Here is a 17,683-nt window from a genome sequence, read left to right on the forward strand (position 1 = left end):
AAGAATGGAATGAATGCTAAGGAATGGGCCTATCTTCTAGCCAGCCCAGTCCATGGGGGTTCAGGTGAGTGGAGAATCAGCGGGAAGGGAGACTGGATTATCTCACTGGGACAGCCCCACCACCCCATGCAATAGTTCCTTCAAACACACAGGGCTCAGTCCAGTCCATGCAGTCTGAGCAGAGCCCACAAGACTCCTGGCAGTGAAGGGGTCAGGAGAGGACACTGTAGAGTGTGACGTCACCCTCTATCCACAGCTCTGTGATCCGGTCCCAGGAGAGCGAAGGCGTGTCATACTGGCCCAGGGGGATCCCGTTGAGTGCCAGTTTGAAACTCCCCTCCTCACAGACAAGCAGCAGCTAGAAGAGGATTGGGAGAGGTTTGGCAGAGAATGTGATGGCAGGTATGGGCCAGATCCACAACTGGTGTTAATGAGAATCACTCCCTTGGAGTCAATGGAAACAGGACTATCTCAGCGGAGGATGTGAGTCTGTATTTGTGTAGCAGTTACAATCCCTCACCCCCTTCCCAGTTGGCTTGTTGAGATGCAGCTACCTCTGGAGTGGCACGTCACTCTCCTCCCCCCTGCCCACCTTCACATAGCTCGGCAGAGGTGCAGCCAGCTGTAGGGTGGGAAGACAAGAGTCAGGGAACTGTAACATGGGGGAGGATAGAGGAGGGATTCTGATCAAGGGACTCCACTGTCTGCCTGTGAAGGACTGAGGCAGCCCAGAGGTTGCAGGGAACTGAAGCTCTGGGCTCCAGGTTCAACCCACCCTGCCTGAAATTTTTCAGGGGCAGGGGGCCTGGGAGGAGGGGGCTTTCAGTCCTACTGATGAGCCTACAGGGCATGCTGATGGCAGCTACCCCAGCGCAAGTGATGGGGCTGCAGAGAACATGTGCAGAAGCCCTGTACTCTGTGCCTCCTCCCTAGGCTACATGCAGCCCCAGGTGAAAAACAGGGTGCTGGAGTCTCCAGTGGCTGGACCCTCAGGAGATCCCCCAGACAGTATTACAGTTGCCAGACCAAACTCTCAGAGGCTAATTAATTAAGATGAGCTATTATCAGAAGGAGAAAAAAAAAACTTTTGTAGTGATAATCAAGATGGCCCATTTCAGACAGTTGACAAGAGGTACGAGGATGCTTAACATGGGAAGCATGGGAAATAGATTCAATTAGTGTAATGACCCAGCCACTCCCAGTCTCTATTCAAGCCTGAGTTAATGGTATCTAGTTTGCAAATCAATTCAAGTTCAACAGTTTCTCCTTGGAGTCGGTTTTTGAAGTTTTTTTTGTTGCAAAATTGCCACCTTTAAGTCTGCTACTGAATGACCAGACAGTTTGAAGTGTTCTCCTACCAATTTTTGAATGTTATGATTCCTGATGACAGATGTGTCCATTTATTCTTTTGCGTAGAGACTGTCCGGTTTGGCCAATGTACATGGCAGAGGGGCATTGCTGGCACATGATGGCATTTATCACATTGGTAGATGTGCAGGTGAATGAGTCCCTGATGTGATTAGGTCCTATGATGGTGTCACTTGAATAGATATGTAGACAGAGTTGGCATCGGGCTTTGTTGCAAGGATAGGTTCCTGGGTTAGTGTTTTTGTTGTGTGGTTGCTGGAGTGTATTTGCTTCAAGTTGGAGGGCTGTCTGTAAGCGAGGACTGGTCTGTCTCTCAAGATCTGAGAGAGTAAGGGATCATCTTTCAGGATAGGTTGTAGATCTTTGATGATGCACTGGAGAGGTTTTAGTTGGGGGCTAAAGGTGATGGCTAGTGGCGTTCTGTTATTTTCTTTGTTGGGCCTGTCCTGTAGTAGGTGACTTCTGGGTACTCTTCTGGCTCTGGCAATCTGTTTTTTCACTTCAGCAGGTGGGTATTGTAGTTTTAAGAATGCTTGATAGAGATCTTGTAGGTGTTTGTCTCTGTCTGAGGGATTGGAGCAAATGCGGTTGTATCTTGAGCTTGGCTGTAGACAATGGATCGCGTGGTGTGGTCTGGATGAAAGCTGGAGGCATGTAGGTAGGCATAGCGGTCAGTAGGTTTCCGGTATAGGGTGGTGTTTTTGTGACCATCGCTTATTAGCACCGTAGTGTCCAGAAAGTGGATCTCTTGTGTGGATTGGTCCAGGCTGAGGTTGATGGTGGGATGGAAATTGTTGAAATCATGGTGGAATTCCTCAAGGGCTCCTTTTCCATGGGTCCAGATGATGAAGATGTCATCAATGTAGCGCAAGTAGAGTAGAGGCATTAGGGGATGAGAGTTAAGGAAGCATTGTTCTAAGACAGCCATAAAAATGTTGGCATACTGTGCGGCCATGCGGGTACCCATAGCAATGCCGCTGACTTGAAGGTATATATTGTCCCCAAACGTGAAATAGTTGTGGGGGAGGACGAGGTCAAAGTTCAGCCACCAGGTTAGCCATGGCATTATCGGGGATACTGTTCCTGATGGCTTGTAGTCCATCTTTGTGTGGAATGTTGGTGTAGAGGTCTTCTACATCCATAGTGGCTCAGATGGTGTTTTCAGGAAGATCACCGATGGATTGTAGTTTCCTCAGGAAGTCAGTGGTGTCTCGAAGATAGCTGGGAGTCCTGGTAGCATAGGGCCTGAGGAGAGAGAGTCCACATAGCCAGACAATCCTGCTCTTAGGGTGCCAATGCCTGAGATGCTGGGGAGTCCAGGATTTCCAAGTTTATGGATCTTGGGTAGCAAATAGAATACCCCTGGTAGGGGTTCTAGGCATGTGTCTGTACAGGTCTGTTCCTATGCTTTTTCAGGGAGTTTCTTGAGCAGATGGTGTAGTTTCTTTTGGTAATCCTCAGTGGGATCAGAGGATAATGGCCTGTAGAATGTGGAGTTAGAGAGCTGCCTAGCAGCCTCTTGTTCGTATTCCAATTTATTCATGATGACGACAGCACCCTCCTTTGTCAGCCTTTTTGATTATGACGTCAGAGTTGTTTCTGAGGCTGTGGATGGCGTTGTGTTCAGTGTGGCTGAGGTTATGGGGCAAGTGATGCTGCTTTTCCCCAATTTCAGCCCTTGCACATCGACGGAAGCAATCTATGTAGAAGTCCAGTCTGTTGTTTCGACCTTCAGGAGGAGTCCATGCAGAATCCTTCTTTTTGTACTGCTGGTAGGAAGGGTTCTGTGGGTTAGTATATTTTTCAGAGCTGTGTTGGAAATAGTCTGAGTCGGAGAAGTTGAAAGTAGGATTCTAGGTCACTGCAGAACTGTATCATGTTCATGGGCCTGGAGGGACAAAAGGAGAGGCCCCGAGATAGGACAGACTCTTCTGCTGGGCTAAGAGTATAGTTGGAAAGATTAACAATATTGATTATCACTACAAAATCTTTTTTCTCCTGCTGATAATAGCTCATCTGAATTAATTAGCCTCTTAGAGTTGGTCTGGCAACTTCCACCTTTTCATATTTTCTGTATGTATATATGTCCTCTTACTATATGTTCCACTCTATGCATCCGATGAAGTGGGCTGTAGCCCACGAAAGCTTATGCTCAAATACATTTGTTCGTCTCTAAGGTGCCACAAATACTCCTGTTCTTTACACATAGGGATGTTATTAGTCAGCCTGAGCCCCATTTGCTACCCCTGCAAGAGACAGACCCTGCTCCTTCCGTGCCAATAGAGTGTTACCTCAAAGAAGCGCTGGGGATGAAAGGGGAAGCAGGCTGCCACTTTCTCTGCATGGCTCAGGGCTTCATCTGGGAAGGAGCTCCACATCAGGGCTCTGGTTCTGAAGCAGGCGTTGAGTCTTAGGGGCACATGGGACGGGTCTTCCCTCAGGCTGAGGCTGAATCTGCAGCAAAGGTTTAGCTCAGAGACACGGTAGGTGGGGGCCACCGGAAGCTTGGCAGGGGTCTCAAACACGCAAGCCGCAGGCAGCCCGCAGGGTTCTTTAGTGCAGCCCGCCAAACTCCCCACGCCCTGCCTCCTGCGCACCCCTCTGCCTACCCCGTAGCGCCACGAACTCCACGCTGCTCCCTGAAGCGCCAATGGGAGCTTTGGGGGAGGTACCCGGAGGAGCGGCAAGAGCAGCACATGCACCCCACCCCCCCTCCCCCCGAGGGACGTGGTTCCGGCTGCTTCCTGGAGTGGAGCAGAGCAGAGCAGCGCAGGGCCAGGGCAGCAGGCAGCGAGCCTGCCCTGGCCCCGGTGCACACCCCTGCCACCCCGGAGCCACTCTAGGTAAGCGGTGCTGGGCTGGAGCCCGCACCCCAAACCCCTCCTGCATACCAACTCCCTGCCCGCCCCCTGCTGCACCCCGCACCCCTCCTGCACCCCACACCCCAACCCCCTGCCGCACCCCAACCCCCTGCCCTGAGCCCCCTGCCGCACCCTGCACCTCTCCTGCACTCCCTGGGGGTGGGGACAGGGTCGGGGGCAGCAAGCGGAGGGGGGGGTGTCAGTGATGCAGCCCTTGGGCCAATGCACTAGTCTTCATGTGGCCCTCATGGTCATTTGAGTTGGAGACCCCTACACTAGTGTGTGCCACAGCTGCCCCCTGCTGGGGAGAGCATGTATTTATGGAACGTGGTGCAGAACTGCTTTCTTCTAAGAGCTGCAGCCAAAGACTTTTCCACTGATGTCACTCACCAGGATTCCCCTCTGCTTCAGCAAGAGGGCCCTGGGCCTTTGTCATGGGTTCCAGGCCTGACCAGGGTGGCAGTTTACGCTTCTGCCATAGCACCGTCTCCAGGGCTCTCTGAGGAATCCCTGGGTGGATTTCTCTGCATAGCACAAGCCAGAGGTCAGACGGGCTGATCAGAATGGTCCCTGAGGAGTCACACCTAGTGCAGCAGACAGGGAGCTGGGGGTTAGATGCTGGTCAAGGGGGAGTGAGGTTTGGATAGATACTTACTCCTCTGGCACTGGGCAAACCAGTCCTCTCACTGTAATGGTATCTCTTGATGCAAGGCCACAGGGGAGCGGGTGACAGTATGGCACAGCCTGAGGAAGGAAAAACCCAGGTGCCATTATTAGCCTTTAAACTACAGGAGCAGGGAGTACAAGCCCCAGTGGGACCCTATGTAGGAAGCTGGGGCGGGGGGGGGGAAGAAGAAGGGGTCTGGTGATGGCTTTGTAGAGATTATGAACCCATGGGAGGGTGGGAAGTGTGTTTGTGTGGGGGGGAGAGGGGGAGTTGTCACTGGAACCTCTGGATCCCATGGGATCCAGAGGATCGCCCCAGTTTGTGGGAAACCCAGTCCCTTGGGATCAGGCCTGGGGTACCCCAAATTATCACTGGGACCAATCCAGCAGGCCCCCACAATACAACCCTCCATGGTTAAAGCACAGCAGTGCTGGCATCCAGTGCAGAAGTCCCCCCTGCAGCCCCATCCCTCTGCACATGCAGTTGCTAGCAGCTGCAACCCGACCTCAAATTTCAGCCATCCCCCCATCCTATCAAACCCAGCTGCCTTACAGGTGCAGGAACCTGCCCGTTAGAGATCACAGAGGCAGGCTTCACTCACCAGCTTGGAACTGTTTAGCTGCATTGGCTAAAGGGAGGAAGGAGAGGAGAAAAAGTTAGAACAAGAGAGGTGCACTTGCATGAGGACATGCCTGTTGCACGTGCACAGAGTCCTCCACTAGCCGCGCACTCGGTGGGGGGGAAGGGAAGAGACCAGCACACACACCCATGGAATGGTCTGTAGCTCAGAACCTGCATGGGGTTGCGTGGACAATTCAGAGTCAGACAGACTGTTGCACTGCTGCAGTGATGCGTTATTAGAGGCTGAAGTCATTGGGCCCGATTGGACGCTCCGGCATCAGCTGCATTCAGGGAACGGCACCAGGCACGGCACAGATCCCCAGATGGGTTGCTACAGGACCCAGGACGGTAGGTCATTCCCTCTATGCTAACACCCTCTCCTCCCCTGATCCGTCAGCTATGAGATGCAAAAGGACCACAGATTGGAAGCTCTTTGAGGCAGGGACTGGGTTTTTGCCATGTATTTGTACAGCACCTAGCCCAATGGGGTCCTGGTCTGTGACGGGGGCTTCTATGTGCTATCATAATACAAATAAGGGAAGACACCAAGTCCCCCCACCCACACCTTGGCTTTGCCAGGGTGTGTGGGGGTGTGGCTGGGGCAGGCCCATGCTCTGGCTATTCTGCCCCCCTGCAGAGCCCCATGGGGGTCATGGAAGCAGAGACAAGCCCAGATGTGTGTGATCGGGGAGGGCTGGCTGAAGGGCCCCTAAGTTGGCTTCCCTACTCAGCTGACACATCAGGAGATGGATAGTCGTCTGCTGAGCTATCCACAATGGGACGTGTGCTGGGATTTATCAGGGACAGATGCCTGAATTTAAGACCAAGAGTTCCCAGAAGGGCTGGCGATTTGGGGGTGATTCATATTTCAGGGGTTGCTGCTCAACTCCAGGCACCTGATGTTCAAAGCGACCAGTGCTGGCTCAACAATCAGACCCCGTTGGGAGTGTCTACGGCCAGGCACCCCCCTTTAATGTCCCTAGGCACTTTGGAAAACCTCAGCCAGCTGCCCCTGCAAACAGATCGCGGTTGTCTCATAGGAGGGAGGCTCGAGCTGGTGCCGACGATGAAGGGAGCACTACAAGGGAACACCCGCCGGCCCATTGGGTTGGTGCTGAGACATTCAGCTGGACTCACATGAGCAACAGGGTACTCAGTTCGGCTGGCGTCAAAGGGCTGCCCATGCAGGAGAGAGAGAGAGAGAGAGAGTTAAGGACTGGGGCCCTGATCCACAGCTGGTATAAATTAGGGGTTGCTCCATTTGCGTCCCTTGGGCCAGACCCCCAGCTGGTGTAAATTGGGGTCTCACACCTCATTGCTTCTTGGCTGAGCTCATTGTGCACATCAGAGCTCCTTACATCCTTCCATCCCCCCTCCCCCTCACAGCTCCCTGGCTGCTACCCTCCCATCCCCTGCTCTTTCAGGGACTTCCTGCAACTCCCATCCCCTTTCTCATGCCAAGGGCTCAGGGTGTCCCCAACTGCCCCCATGCTTCTGTGTGCACCCTCATTCCCCCTACACCAGGGCCTCATCCTCCCCCTCCCCCCACCCACTGAAGTTGTGTGCCCTGTCCCCGCCCACTGACTCCCCTCCCCGATGCAGGGTGCCCCATCACCCTATTGGTTTGCCCCACAGAGGGGATTACATTGCTGCGTAGGAAGGCCATGCTCTTCACCATGATGTCACCAAACACGCCCAAGGTGTCCACTCGGGCCAGGGGCAGGCGGGAGTGATACTGGAGGAAGTGCTGCCCATTCACGCTCACCTGGAGAGAGGGAGAGGGGAGGAGTTCAGCTCCCAGAATGGGCAAGATCTCAGCAACCAGCTGGAGTAACCATGGTCACCAGGGCGTCAGAGGGGCCAGTTACACCAGCAGGTGTAAATCAGCCACCAGCTACATCTAGTTACACACGCTGAAGGTCTGGCCCCTTTTCTTTCCCCACCCCTAAGTTACTGGGTTGATGCTGCTCTCAGTCACCCCAGTGTAATTCAGGGGAGCCCCCATGAAGTCATGCCAGTGAGACCTTGGGCTAAGCCAGCAGAGAGCCAGGCTCACCCCTGTATGTCTCCCCTATTCAGGAGCTGCCAGCGCTAGCATGAGCAGGCTGAGGGGCTGTCCCACCTTTAATGCCCCCCAGGGGCACAGAATAGCCAGAGGGCAGTCCTGTCCATGTCCTCTCCCTGTGCCAGGGCTGCTGCAGAGGAGCCACCTCTACGCTTGGGAGCCCCCTGCACCAGAGCTACTCCAAGGGGACCATTCCCCCCCCAGCTCCCCTGTGGCCTCCTTTGCACCAGCACTCACTGGCATTAAGGGGCTGCAGGGCAATGTTGGACAGGGCCCCTGGGACCTGAACTCCCGGTGGGGGAGGCACTGGGTGCATGCTTGCCCGAACGGGCTGATAACAGGGGTCAGAGACAGCCTGCAGCCTCTCTGTGCCTGTCACCTAAGGGAGATCATCATCCCACTGCAGCTCCAGTTACCACCCTGGAACTGCTACCGCCAGCCCACTGAAGGCTGGGGGGCAAGGGGGGAGAAGACCTGCCACATAGCCATGGGAACCCCCCAGCCTACCAGAAGGGAGGGCTTGTAGCCATGGAAACCCCTGGCCCCCATTGGGGTGGGGACACATGTAGAGCCACAGGAACGCCCAAGCATCCCAACACCCATCCGGCAAGGCTGGGAGAGGGGCCTTTAGACATGGGTGGGCTTGTGCCCGCCCACTTCCCAGGATTTCCAATAAGGCCCCAACACCCAGCGACAAGCTAGGGCTCCACCCACCACTCCTCACCTGTACCTCATCCTGCCCAAAGAGGAAGAGCAGCTGGAAGGCCTCTCCCCTCTTGAGGGGGAGGTGGGGGAACTTGGTCTCCTCCAGCCAGCGCCCGTTCTGCAGGGTGTTGCAGATTACGTGGGGCCGGGAGTGGAAGCGGGGGTTGAAGTGGATGGCAATGTCTGGCCGGGGCATCAGACTGCAGCCACACTGGAAATCCACCTGGAACCTGGGGGACAGAGCACAGAGCGAGAGTGGGCAGGGGGCACTACATGGACTCCTGGGTTCTCTCCCCAGCTCTAGGCAAGGACAAGACTGACCCTGCTGGAGTCCAGGATATTTGCAGACCTGGGGCCTGAACCTCAATTTGGGGGAATGAAGGTAGCTGTCAGAAGCACAGACCTACAAATACACCTTGAAAATAGGACGTTGACAACTTCTCTCTGCCCATTTGCCTATCTGGTGGCAGTAGCTCTTACGCCTACTCCAAACCTTAGCTCCCTCTTGGAGCTGAAGACTAGGAGAGTCAAGAGGTGGGACATCTTGTCTGGGGAGCATTAGTTAAGCTCCTGTTAAAATGCACAGTTCCCCAGAGAAGGAGAACTCTGGCACTGGAGAAGGAACCTTCCAGCTATTGCTAGTTTCTCAGACCAAGGACTCCAAAAAAATTTTTACGGAAAAGACTTCATCTCGTAGGCCTGCTCAACACTTAAACTTAGATCGACCTAGCTATGTCGCTCGGGGCTGTGACAAGTGTCACACTCTGTGCGCTGTGGGAAAGTTGACCTAGCCCCTGGAGTAGACGTGGCTAGGTCAAGAGAAGAATCCTTCCATTGGTCCAGCTACCACCTCATGGGGGGGGTGGATTAGCTGCATCGGTGGAAAAACTGCCTCCTGTTACTGTAGGAAGTGTCTACACTATGGCAGCTGAAGCATCATAGCTGCGCCATGGTAGCATAGACATGCCATTAGTTTACAGCAGTGGTTCTCAACTTATTGCCCCGGATCCTGCCACATGCAGTGGGCCAGCTGCCCCGTCCCTTGACCCCAGAGCTCGCAGGGCCAACCAGGAGCCCTAGACCCTCCCTATGCGGGGCTGGCCAGCTGTCCCGAGCCCAGTCCTCTGCTGTGTGGCTTCCCCGGACTCCACAGCTTGCAGGACAGGGTGGCTGCCCCAGACCCCCACCCCCATCGGGCCAGCCGGGAGCCCCAGACCCCACTGGGTAGCCCAGAACCCTGAGCGCAAGGCAGCCGGGAACCTGGTGACCTTGGCATGCTGGCAGCCTTTAGCACATTGCTGAGCTGGGTCGCAGCTGTGTGCTACTTCAGTTGGAGGTTGAGAACCGCTGATATATATAATATGCACCCCAACTCCAAAACTATAGATCTGTTTGCCTTATGAATCAGATCTACATCTGTGAACAACCTGTCTTGTTCCTCTAATGTAATGTTTCATATCCTACAATACGCCTTGAAAGATTTGAAATAAAAGTATTCAAGTTCATCAAAGAATATACAGAACACATCTACCAGATTAAGACAAGGGGGTTTGTTTCCTTTGTAAAGGTCTGTGCACTAGACCAGTGGTGTTTAAACTGTGGGTCGCGACCCAGTACTGTGAGGCACTGGGTCATGGCAGCTCTCATCAGCACCATGGACCAGGCTTTTAAAAGTCCCGTTGGCGGTGCTGCCCAGCTAAGGCAGGCTAGTCCCTACCTGTTATGACACTGCACTGCGCCCTGGAAGCAGCCAGCAGCAGGTCTGGCTCCTAGGCGGAGGGGTCACGGGGTTCTATGCACTGTCCCTGCCCCAAGCACTGGCTTCGCACTCCCATTGGCTGGTTCCTGGCCAATGGGAGTGGGGGTGGGGGGGATGTGCTTGCGGGCAAGAGCCATGTGAAGCCACTTGTGCACCTCTTCCTAGAAGCTGGACCTGCTGCTGGCCACTTCCAAGGCACAGTGCGGTCCATGGTGCCAGGACAGGCAGGAAGCCTGCCTTAGCACCCCCATTGCACCGCTGACTGGGAGCCACCGCAGGTAAGCCCGTGCCCTATCTAGTGGACATGGACAGAAGCAGCAGAGAAACTGAGAAACCTGAAAGCCAAGAGCCACTTGGCAAGTGACCAATAGAAATCAGAGGACGGCCCCCTCCAATAAGCCCTCAAATCAGAGTATATAAAAATTGAGGTCACCAAGTGGGACCCCAGAGTTTTGATGAATCCCCCTGTCATACAGGGTCACAGAACTAACAAGAGCTAACTGAACCCACAAAGAAGCTGTATAATCCCTACTGAAACCAATACTCAGAGGTTTAACAGAAGAAAAAGCAGCGAGATTTCGCTTCAAGGATTGTATTTCTTCTGTTTTTAGCATTAATTCCTGTAGGTTATCTTGCTGAGCCAACGCTCTTTAGCAAGACCTCAAGTAACCAGGGTTTAGAGATTGTAACTATTGCTATAGACATGGCCTCCTTCGTAAGTCCAGGCAAACTGACCTAAGAGATTTGAACTGTAAATGTAAGCAATTGCTTTTGCTATTCTAAACCAATCCATCCGAACAGGCAGGCCTGCTCCCTTAAGAGACAAATGCCTCCTTATTCCTTGGAGAGATACTGGAAGGGTGATAAGTGTGTTAGGTCCTAAAGAACTGGTGGCATAAGTAAAAATAATAAGAAATCTTGGTGATTTTCATTGGTCCTTGGTGTAACTGCTGAGCCTCAGCCATAGTCCGTCACAAGGGCTCAAATAAATTGGTTAGTCTCTAAGGTGCCACAAGTACTCCTTTTCTTTTTGCGAATACAGACTAACACGGCTGTTACTCTGAAACAAGACAACATTGTGTGGTCAGTACAGGACTAGAACACTGGTGGTCTACACTTGATTAATGAACTATTGATTATATGCTGATGTGGTTCTGAGTGAATAACTGAATTGTTGATTGGTTGAGAATAACCAAGTGTCTTGATTTAAGCAAATATTATTCAAGTTAAAAGTTGACCTGAAAAGAACCCAGCACTGAATTAATAAGCTAATGCTCCTTGGACTCAATAAAAAAGAGTTTATGCCATTCCATTCCATTCTAACATTGTCTATAACACATATCCAGTTGGCAAATCTAGTTTGTTAGATTTCAGCAAATTCATAAAATTAACCCCATTTCATACTTAAACCACTTGTGTGAAGTGGAGCCACCCAGAGTGGTTCTCACTCATGCTTCCCTAGGAAGAAGAGAACAGCACAGAACACCCTAGCCACCGGTCAAGGAGGGACAAGAACCCTTAACTCCCTGCTTGGAGGCTGACTCTGCTGGAGTCCAGGGATTGCCCAACCCCAACCCTTGGTAGCTTCAAACTGGAACTGGGAAAACATTTTTGGCTGAAATTGTTTTGTTTTGTTGGGGGGAGGGAAATGAAGATTCAGCAACACTAGAAGATTTTGCCAAACTGTTCATTGGGGGGGGGGAATCCATTTTTTTTTAAATTGATATTTTCAGTGATTTTTGTTGGTTTGTCTTGAAGTTGCTGCTAATGTTATTAAATTCAAAGATGTTAAAAAAATCATCAAAACTCAAGCATTTTGTTTTGGATCCAAGTGAACATCCCCATTTGACCCTAAAAAGGGGTCATTTTCAAAATCACCAACAAAGTAGAAAAAAGCCCAACTCTACTTTAAACTGACTTTGTCCCCAGGAATAAGTTAGAGTTGCCTCTAGGCTGCTCTAATCCATACCTCCCGCATGCCACCTGGAAAGCAGATACTAGCTGTAGCATAATGCACTCTGACAATGGCTGGGGTGGGGTGGGAGTATAACCCAGGTCCCCCAAGTCACAGTCCAGTGCTGTACCAACTATGCCATGATTCCTCTGGCCTTTCACCAGTCAGGGATTCCCTTACATCAGGAGAGCATTTCCACCGACTTATGCTGCAAGAAAGGCTTCACTGTAGCTAAGAATCAGGCCCATAGAGTGGCATCATAGATAAGCAAATTCCTGGCCCAGCCTTGTAAGGGACTGGAAGGATCCTGAAACTCCCTGACTAAAGGAAACTCTAGCTACAGCTCACCTGAGCACTGTAAAATCAGAGGGTTTAACACAATTAACTCCCAGCAGCCACTGAACTGGTGCATTTTCTGTCTGACTGCAGGAGCCATGAATCAAGGGGTTTGAGTAGGATGAGAAGCCTGAGCCCCAGGGAAATAGCCTTTTACCTTTCGGCCTCTGCAAGGACCATGCCCTGCACCAGAACCATCTTTCCATGGGTCAAGCCACCGAAGATCGTCGTGATGTACGGGAGCACCTGGAATGGACAGAGAGGTGGAGGAGAGGGACCCATATTGGTGCTGGAAATGGGAGAGTCTGGGAGCTCTGACTGGTAACACTGGACTCTTGGGTTCTCTCTCCAGCTCTGGGAGGAGAATGAATATAGAGAGTTTGAAGGCAGGGAGAGGAGGCTCTCATCTGTGCTCAGTTGGGGCTGGGAGACAGGACTCCTAGGTTCCATTCCTAGCTTTGGGAGGGGAGGAGAGCAGCTAGAGCAGGGGTGCTGTGAATACAGATCTCCTGGGTTCTATGCCCAGCTTTGGGAGGAGAATGGGGTCTCATGGATGGCATCTTAAAACAGGAGCAGATTAGCTGGGGCAAATGGGAGTTAGAACTTGGGTGTCTTATCTCCAGCTGATTCACTGTGTGATCTTGCACAAGAAACTCCCACTTCTTCCTCTTTCTGTGCCTCGGTTTCCCAGGGTATCAGACACCAGTTATTGCTTTAGCACAATGGCTAGTGGTCAGTGCTGGAAAAAAAATCTAGTCAAACCAAAAGCTACAGGGGTGGGGGGAAGTGTGATCAGACACACAAGGGTATGAAAATAATACAGCCCCTAAGCCCCAGCCCTTCTCCCCATTGGTGGAGGCTAGTTGACCAGATGATTAAAAGCCAGAATGTTTTATCTGAACCCCACTAAACTTTGGGGAGAATTGAGGGTACAATGGATTCAGGAGCTAAAAAACCAGCACCTTTTTGTAAAGCAGATGCCTGGATTTAGCAGAGCCACAACTCCAACCTCCTGAGCTAGGAACTGACTTGATTTAAGGAAACTAGCAACCGCCTGCCTGGTCTCGGCTGAAGTTTCTGTACCTTACAGAGTCTCACATGATCAGTCCAGAAAGGCTCAACAGAAAGACATTTGTGCAGACAACAGCCAGATGGCCAAAAAGTTTAGTGATAACCTGATTAGCCCCTTCCCCCCAAACAAACAAACACAGCTGCACAGAGGAGCTTAAAATGAGATTCCATCTAAACTAGTCACACATGCAGGGCTTGGGGTTTAACCCTTTAAAAGTCAGGTTTTCTTTAGACTTAAGATCAAGCCAGACAGTCCCTGCTGCAGTAGGGACTCAAGGAGCCAGCTTGCCAGGAAGGGAGGTCAGCTGTCAGATATCTGACAGCACCCTTCTTGAGATCCGTTGAGAAAACAAAAAAACCCACAAAGGCATGTTTTAAAGTAAATGGCAAACACCCACCCTCTGGGCAATCAGAGCCTTGGTAAGGGGCCTTGTGTCAGGCACCCCAAGGTTTGAGACATTCAGAGATCAATTGCCTCTTTTGGGGAAACAAAACACAACTTGGCCCATGAGGGAAAGAGAGAGGAGGGGGGAACATTAGCTTGGGAGCTTTCTGGGGCAAGGACTGCTTCTTTGTTCTGTTTGTACAGCATCTAGCACGGTGGGGTCCTGGTCCTTGAGTAAGGCTCCAAGCTACTACCACAATACAAACAATGGGAGTGCAGGAGCTATAATCTGCTCTCAGATCAGATGCACCCCTATAAACCTGGGGGCTGGGGCCACTCCTTTCAGTTCAATACCTTGGCTCTGGACTGACACCCAGTGAACACAGCATGATTCAGCTATAAGAACACATGAAACTGGGCATAGAAGTGAACTGATCTTCAATTTCATTGCAGGCTGGCTGCCCCAGGGCACAAAGATTACTCACCGGGTGGAAAACTGGGGGCTGGAGGATGAAATCTACCGGAGGAGTGGGGCCCATGGCTTGAAAATCCTAAAACCCAATAGTTATCTTCAGCTTCCAGCAGGGAACTTTAGAGCTTGGAGCAGTCACATGATGCAATCACACTGGGTGGAGAGAAATTTGTAACAGCAATCCACCCCAGCTTGCCTCCTAGACAGATTTTGGTTCTTTCACATTCCATGCAGGGTCCTAGTGCCCTCCTGCATTGTCAGGGAAATGCTGAGCCAGATCTTCTGGTGGTGTTGATTGGCTTACAGCCATTGGCACCAGTGGAGGGTCTGACCCATTGAGTGTTTGCGCTGCTGACTCGTGCAGTGTCGCTAAAAACTGAGGGTAAAAAAATCATGAGTCAGCAATATTGCCAGCCCCAGGAGTTCATAAATCATGAATCAGCTCCCTCCAAGAAATCATGAGATTGGCTTAAAAATCACAAGATTAGAAAAAAACACACTAATAAATGCTGGGCTTATTTAATTTACTTTCTGTTTATTTATTGTTTTTAAGCCTTTAGGGGTCAAGCTTCTTTTGGCGTTTACAATATTTTTTGGGGGGGGGGGTGAGATGACAGATTTCCCCTGCAGGGAATTCAGCTGAGACTAGAAAACTCATTTTACTTGGGATCTGAGGTGGACCTTGAACCGCAGTTCCTGCCTGTATAGGCTCCTAAGTTCGCGTGGAAGTCATGAGATTCTGAGTGTGGCTCACTGGCTTTGCAGCTAAAGCACTAACTGAGGATGCAGGGCATCTGGTTCAATTCCCAGCTCTTCCCCCACACTCTCTGTGTGACCTTGGCCAAGTCGCTTAATTGATCTGTGCCTCAGTTTCCCCATCTATAAAATGGGGACATAATAATCCTTCCTTTGTCTATTTTGACCGGGAGCTCTTCGGGGCAGGGACTGTCTCTCCCTGGGGCTGTGCCTTGCCTACTATGCCAGGGCCATGATCTTGGCTAATGCTTCTGTGGGCCACTGTAACTAAGTAATATAAGTAATTAATAATAATGTGTCAGGAATAGCTTGCATGATTGGCCTCTCATTTAATTTCTTTGGAGGAAGAAACATGCTCCCCAAGTGTTGCATAAATTCATGCCCTTTTATCAGTCACAACAATAAACTTAAACAAACAAACAATTATTTAAAAAATTTAGGTTTCAGAGTAGCAGCCATGTTAGTCTGTATTCGCAAAAAGAAAAGGAGTACTTGTGGCACCTTAGAGACTAATCAATTTATTTGAGCTCACGAAAGCTCATGCTCAAATAAATTGGTTAGTCTCTAAGGTGCCACAAGTACTCCTTTCTTTTTAAAAATTTAATTTCCCTCCACCAGATGGTAGTGTTGTCCCAAAAGTTTTTCATGTGATTTTGTGGCTAAGTTCCACCCAAGTGGGATACAACGTAACAGGGTCCAATTCTGCAAAGGTTTAAGCCTGTGCATAACTTTAAGTAAAGTTGTAATTATTTGTATTACAGGAGCACAACCGAGAATGGGGCCCACATCATGCTGGGCACTGCATATACCCTGAAGTAGATCAGGACCCCATTCTGCCAGGCATTGCACGAAGAGTGAAAGACAATCCTTGTAACCAGAACAGACTAAGACTAGGGAAGGGAAACCCTCAAAGTCATACAGGGAGTCAGTGGCAAATAGAAACCAGAAACAGAACCCAGCTCTTCTAGGCTAGGGCAGCACAGCTGGTGCAGGACCTTTGACCCTGGAAATGTTCAACTGTAGATTAAGGGGCCATCCTATTACCCGGAGAAAAAAACAGACTCAGCAACTTCCGGTGGCTTTTGTCCCAGGAGCTGCTTGGAAGGATCAGGGGTGGACTTTGATGCTCATTTGTTTGTTGACTTGCCAGACTGCACTTACAACTCATTTGTGGGGTGATCACAATCTTCCCAAATGGGTCTCCAAGCAGGTTCCTTGTTAGGATCATTCCCTAACAAGCAAATTTGCCCCAGGCCATCTCTCTACCGACTGGCTCTCCAGATGTTGCTCCTGCAGATCCAGCTGTTTCTCCTCAGTTTTTCATGGTCTTGACAGGGGCCATCATACCCAAATGTGCCATGAAACGCCCCACTGCAGTGACACAAAAGTGAAACTCTGGGCCCCACAAAGTCAATGGGAGTTTTCCAAATTACCTCAATGGGGGTAGGATTTCACTCACACTCATAGTAGGGAAGGGAACTCACTCCATTGCACCAATTGCTGGGGCGGGATTCTCTGGCCCGTGTTATGCTAGATGATCTAATCGTCCTTGCTGGCCTCCAGGACAATGTGTAGATGAATCTGTACGCTGTCTCCGAGAGGCCAGAGTGAGATCTAGAACTGAGAGAACACTAAGCATTGGGGTCTGTTTTACATCTCACATACAAATGGATCGATCTATCCCTGCCTCCCACCCTCCCCACACATCCATCTACATATAGATATCCATCCTGATATACCCATCCTCTCTCAGCACCCCCCCCAATTGGTTGATAGAAAAGTTTTGGCCCCAAACTCCGGAAAGCAGAAAAATTTGCCTGAAAACTGAAAAATTTTCAGTTTGGGGGGTTGGTTTTCAATTTTCTAACAAAAAAATTAAAACTTTTCAAGGAACGCAAACATCATTCATGACAATTTCCATTTAGTCAAACTTTAATATTCCATTAAAAAAAAAAAGTTCAGGTGGAAAAAGTTTTTAGCAGCCCCTATTCACAAAACCCCTTTGAGGCAGGGACGTTCATTACGGCCATTTTTAAAAGGTAGGAAACTGAGGCACAGAGCATAAGTGAAGTAGTGTGTAGGAATAGGGTAGTATCCCTTTAAATAATTGGTGCTGTAGTGGTGCTCACCGTGTTCTATGTTTTAGAACCCAACCAGGGAATGTAACTAGGCCTTGCATGTTTTGTGTCCTCAGTTACCACTGTTATTTGGACCCCATTGTGCCTGTGTGGTTGCTTCGTGTTATGTAAAGAGCTAAAGGTCATTTTCTTAGCCTATCGCTTTGACTCCAGTCATTGCATCCCTTCACTGGCTCCCCCTTCTCTTTCACATAGACCTAAGCCACTTGTCTTCCCTTTCAAGGTCCTTCATGCTCTATCCCCACTTGACCTATCATTCTCATCCGCTATGGAGGTGATGACTTCTGCCTCCAGCCAGCCCATGATGCCGGCCTCCATCGCCCAGTGCCCACTAGTTACATTTTCACACAAACCCCTTCATGCTTTCTCCTCTGCTGCCCCTCGCGCTTGGGAAGAGCTCCCTGTAAACACCCACAAAGCCACCTCGCTGTCCACCTTCAAACTTGTCTCAAATGCTCCATTGCCGGGAGGCCTTGGCAACCTTGACAACAGTTAGGCCACTGGTGGTCTGAGCCCACAGCCTGT

At 50.7% G+C, this 17,683-nt stretch overlaps 1 protein-coding gene across 1 annotated transcript; it reads right to left on the bottom strand.

The window, feature by feature from the left end:
• Positions 1-211: 211 nt before the first annotated feature.
• LGALS12 (galectin 12) lies at positions 212-14,331 on the bottom strand. The gene is made up of 9 exons (XM_077822673.1): positions 14,278-14,331; positions 12,494-12,582; positions 8,307-8,517; positions 7,163-7,282; positions 6,655-6,693; positions 5,498-5,524; positions 4,885-4,973; positions 3,660-3,822; positions 212-358 (listed from the first exon to the last, which is right to left on the bottom strand). The coding sequence occupies exons 1-9, from the start codon at positions 14,329-14,331 to the stop codon at positions 212-214; spliced, it is 939 nt and encodes a 312-aa protein (XP_077678799.1).
• Positions 14,332-17,683: the final 3,352 nt, after the last annotated feature.

The sequence above is a fragment of the Eretmochelys imbricata genome, chromosome 7 (genome assembly GCF_965152235.1).
Source record: "Eretmochelys imbricata isolate rEreImb1 chromosome 7, rEreImb1.hap1, whole genome shotgun sequence".
NCBI lineage: Eukaryota > Metazoa > Chordata > Testudines > Cheloniidae > Eretmochelys > Eretmochelys imbricata.

Coding starts and splice junctions, on each gene's coding strand:
- LGALS12 (XM_077822673.1), bottom strand. CDS start 14,331: ATGGGCCCCACTCCTCCGGTAGATTTCATCCTCCAGCCCCCAGTTTTC. Junction 5,525..6,654: donor CTGAGTACCCTGTTGCTCAT/GTGAGTCCAGCT, acceptor TCCTCCCTTTAG/CCAATGCAGCTAAACAGTTC. Junction 359..3,659: donor ATCCCCAGCGCTTCTTTGAG/GTAACACTCTAT, acceptor ATCCTCTTCTAG/CTGCTGCTTGTCTGTGAGGA.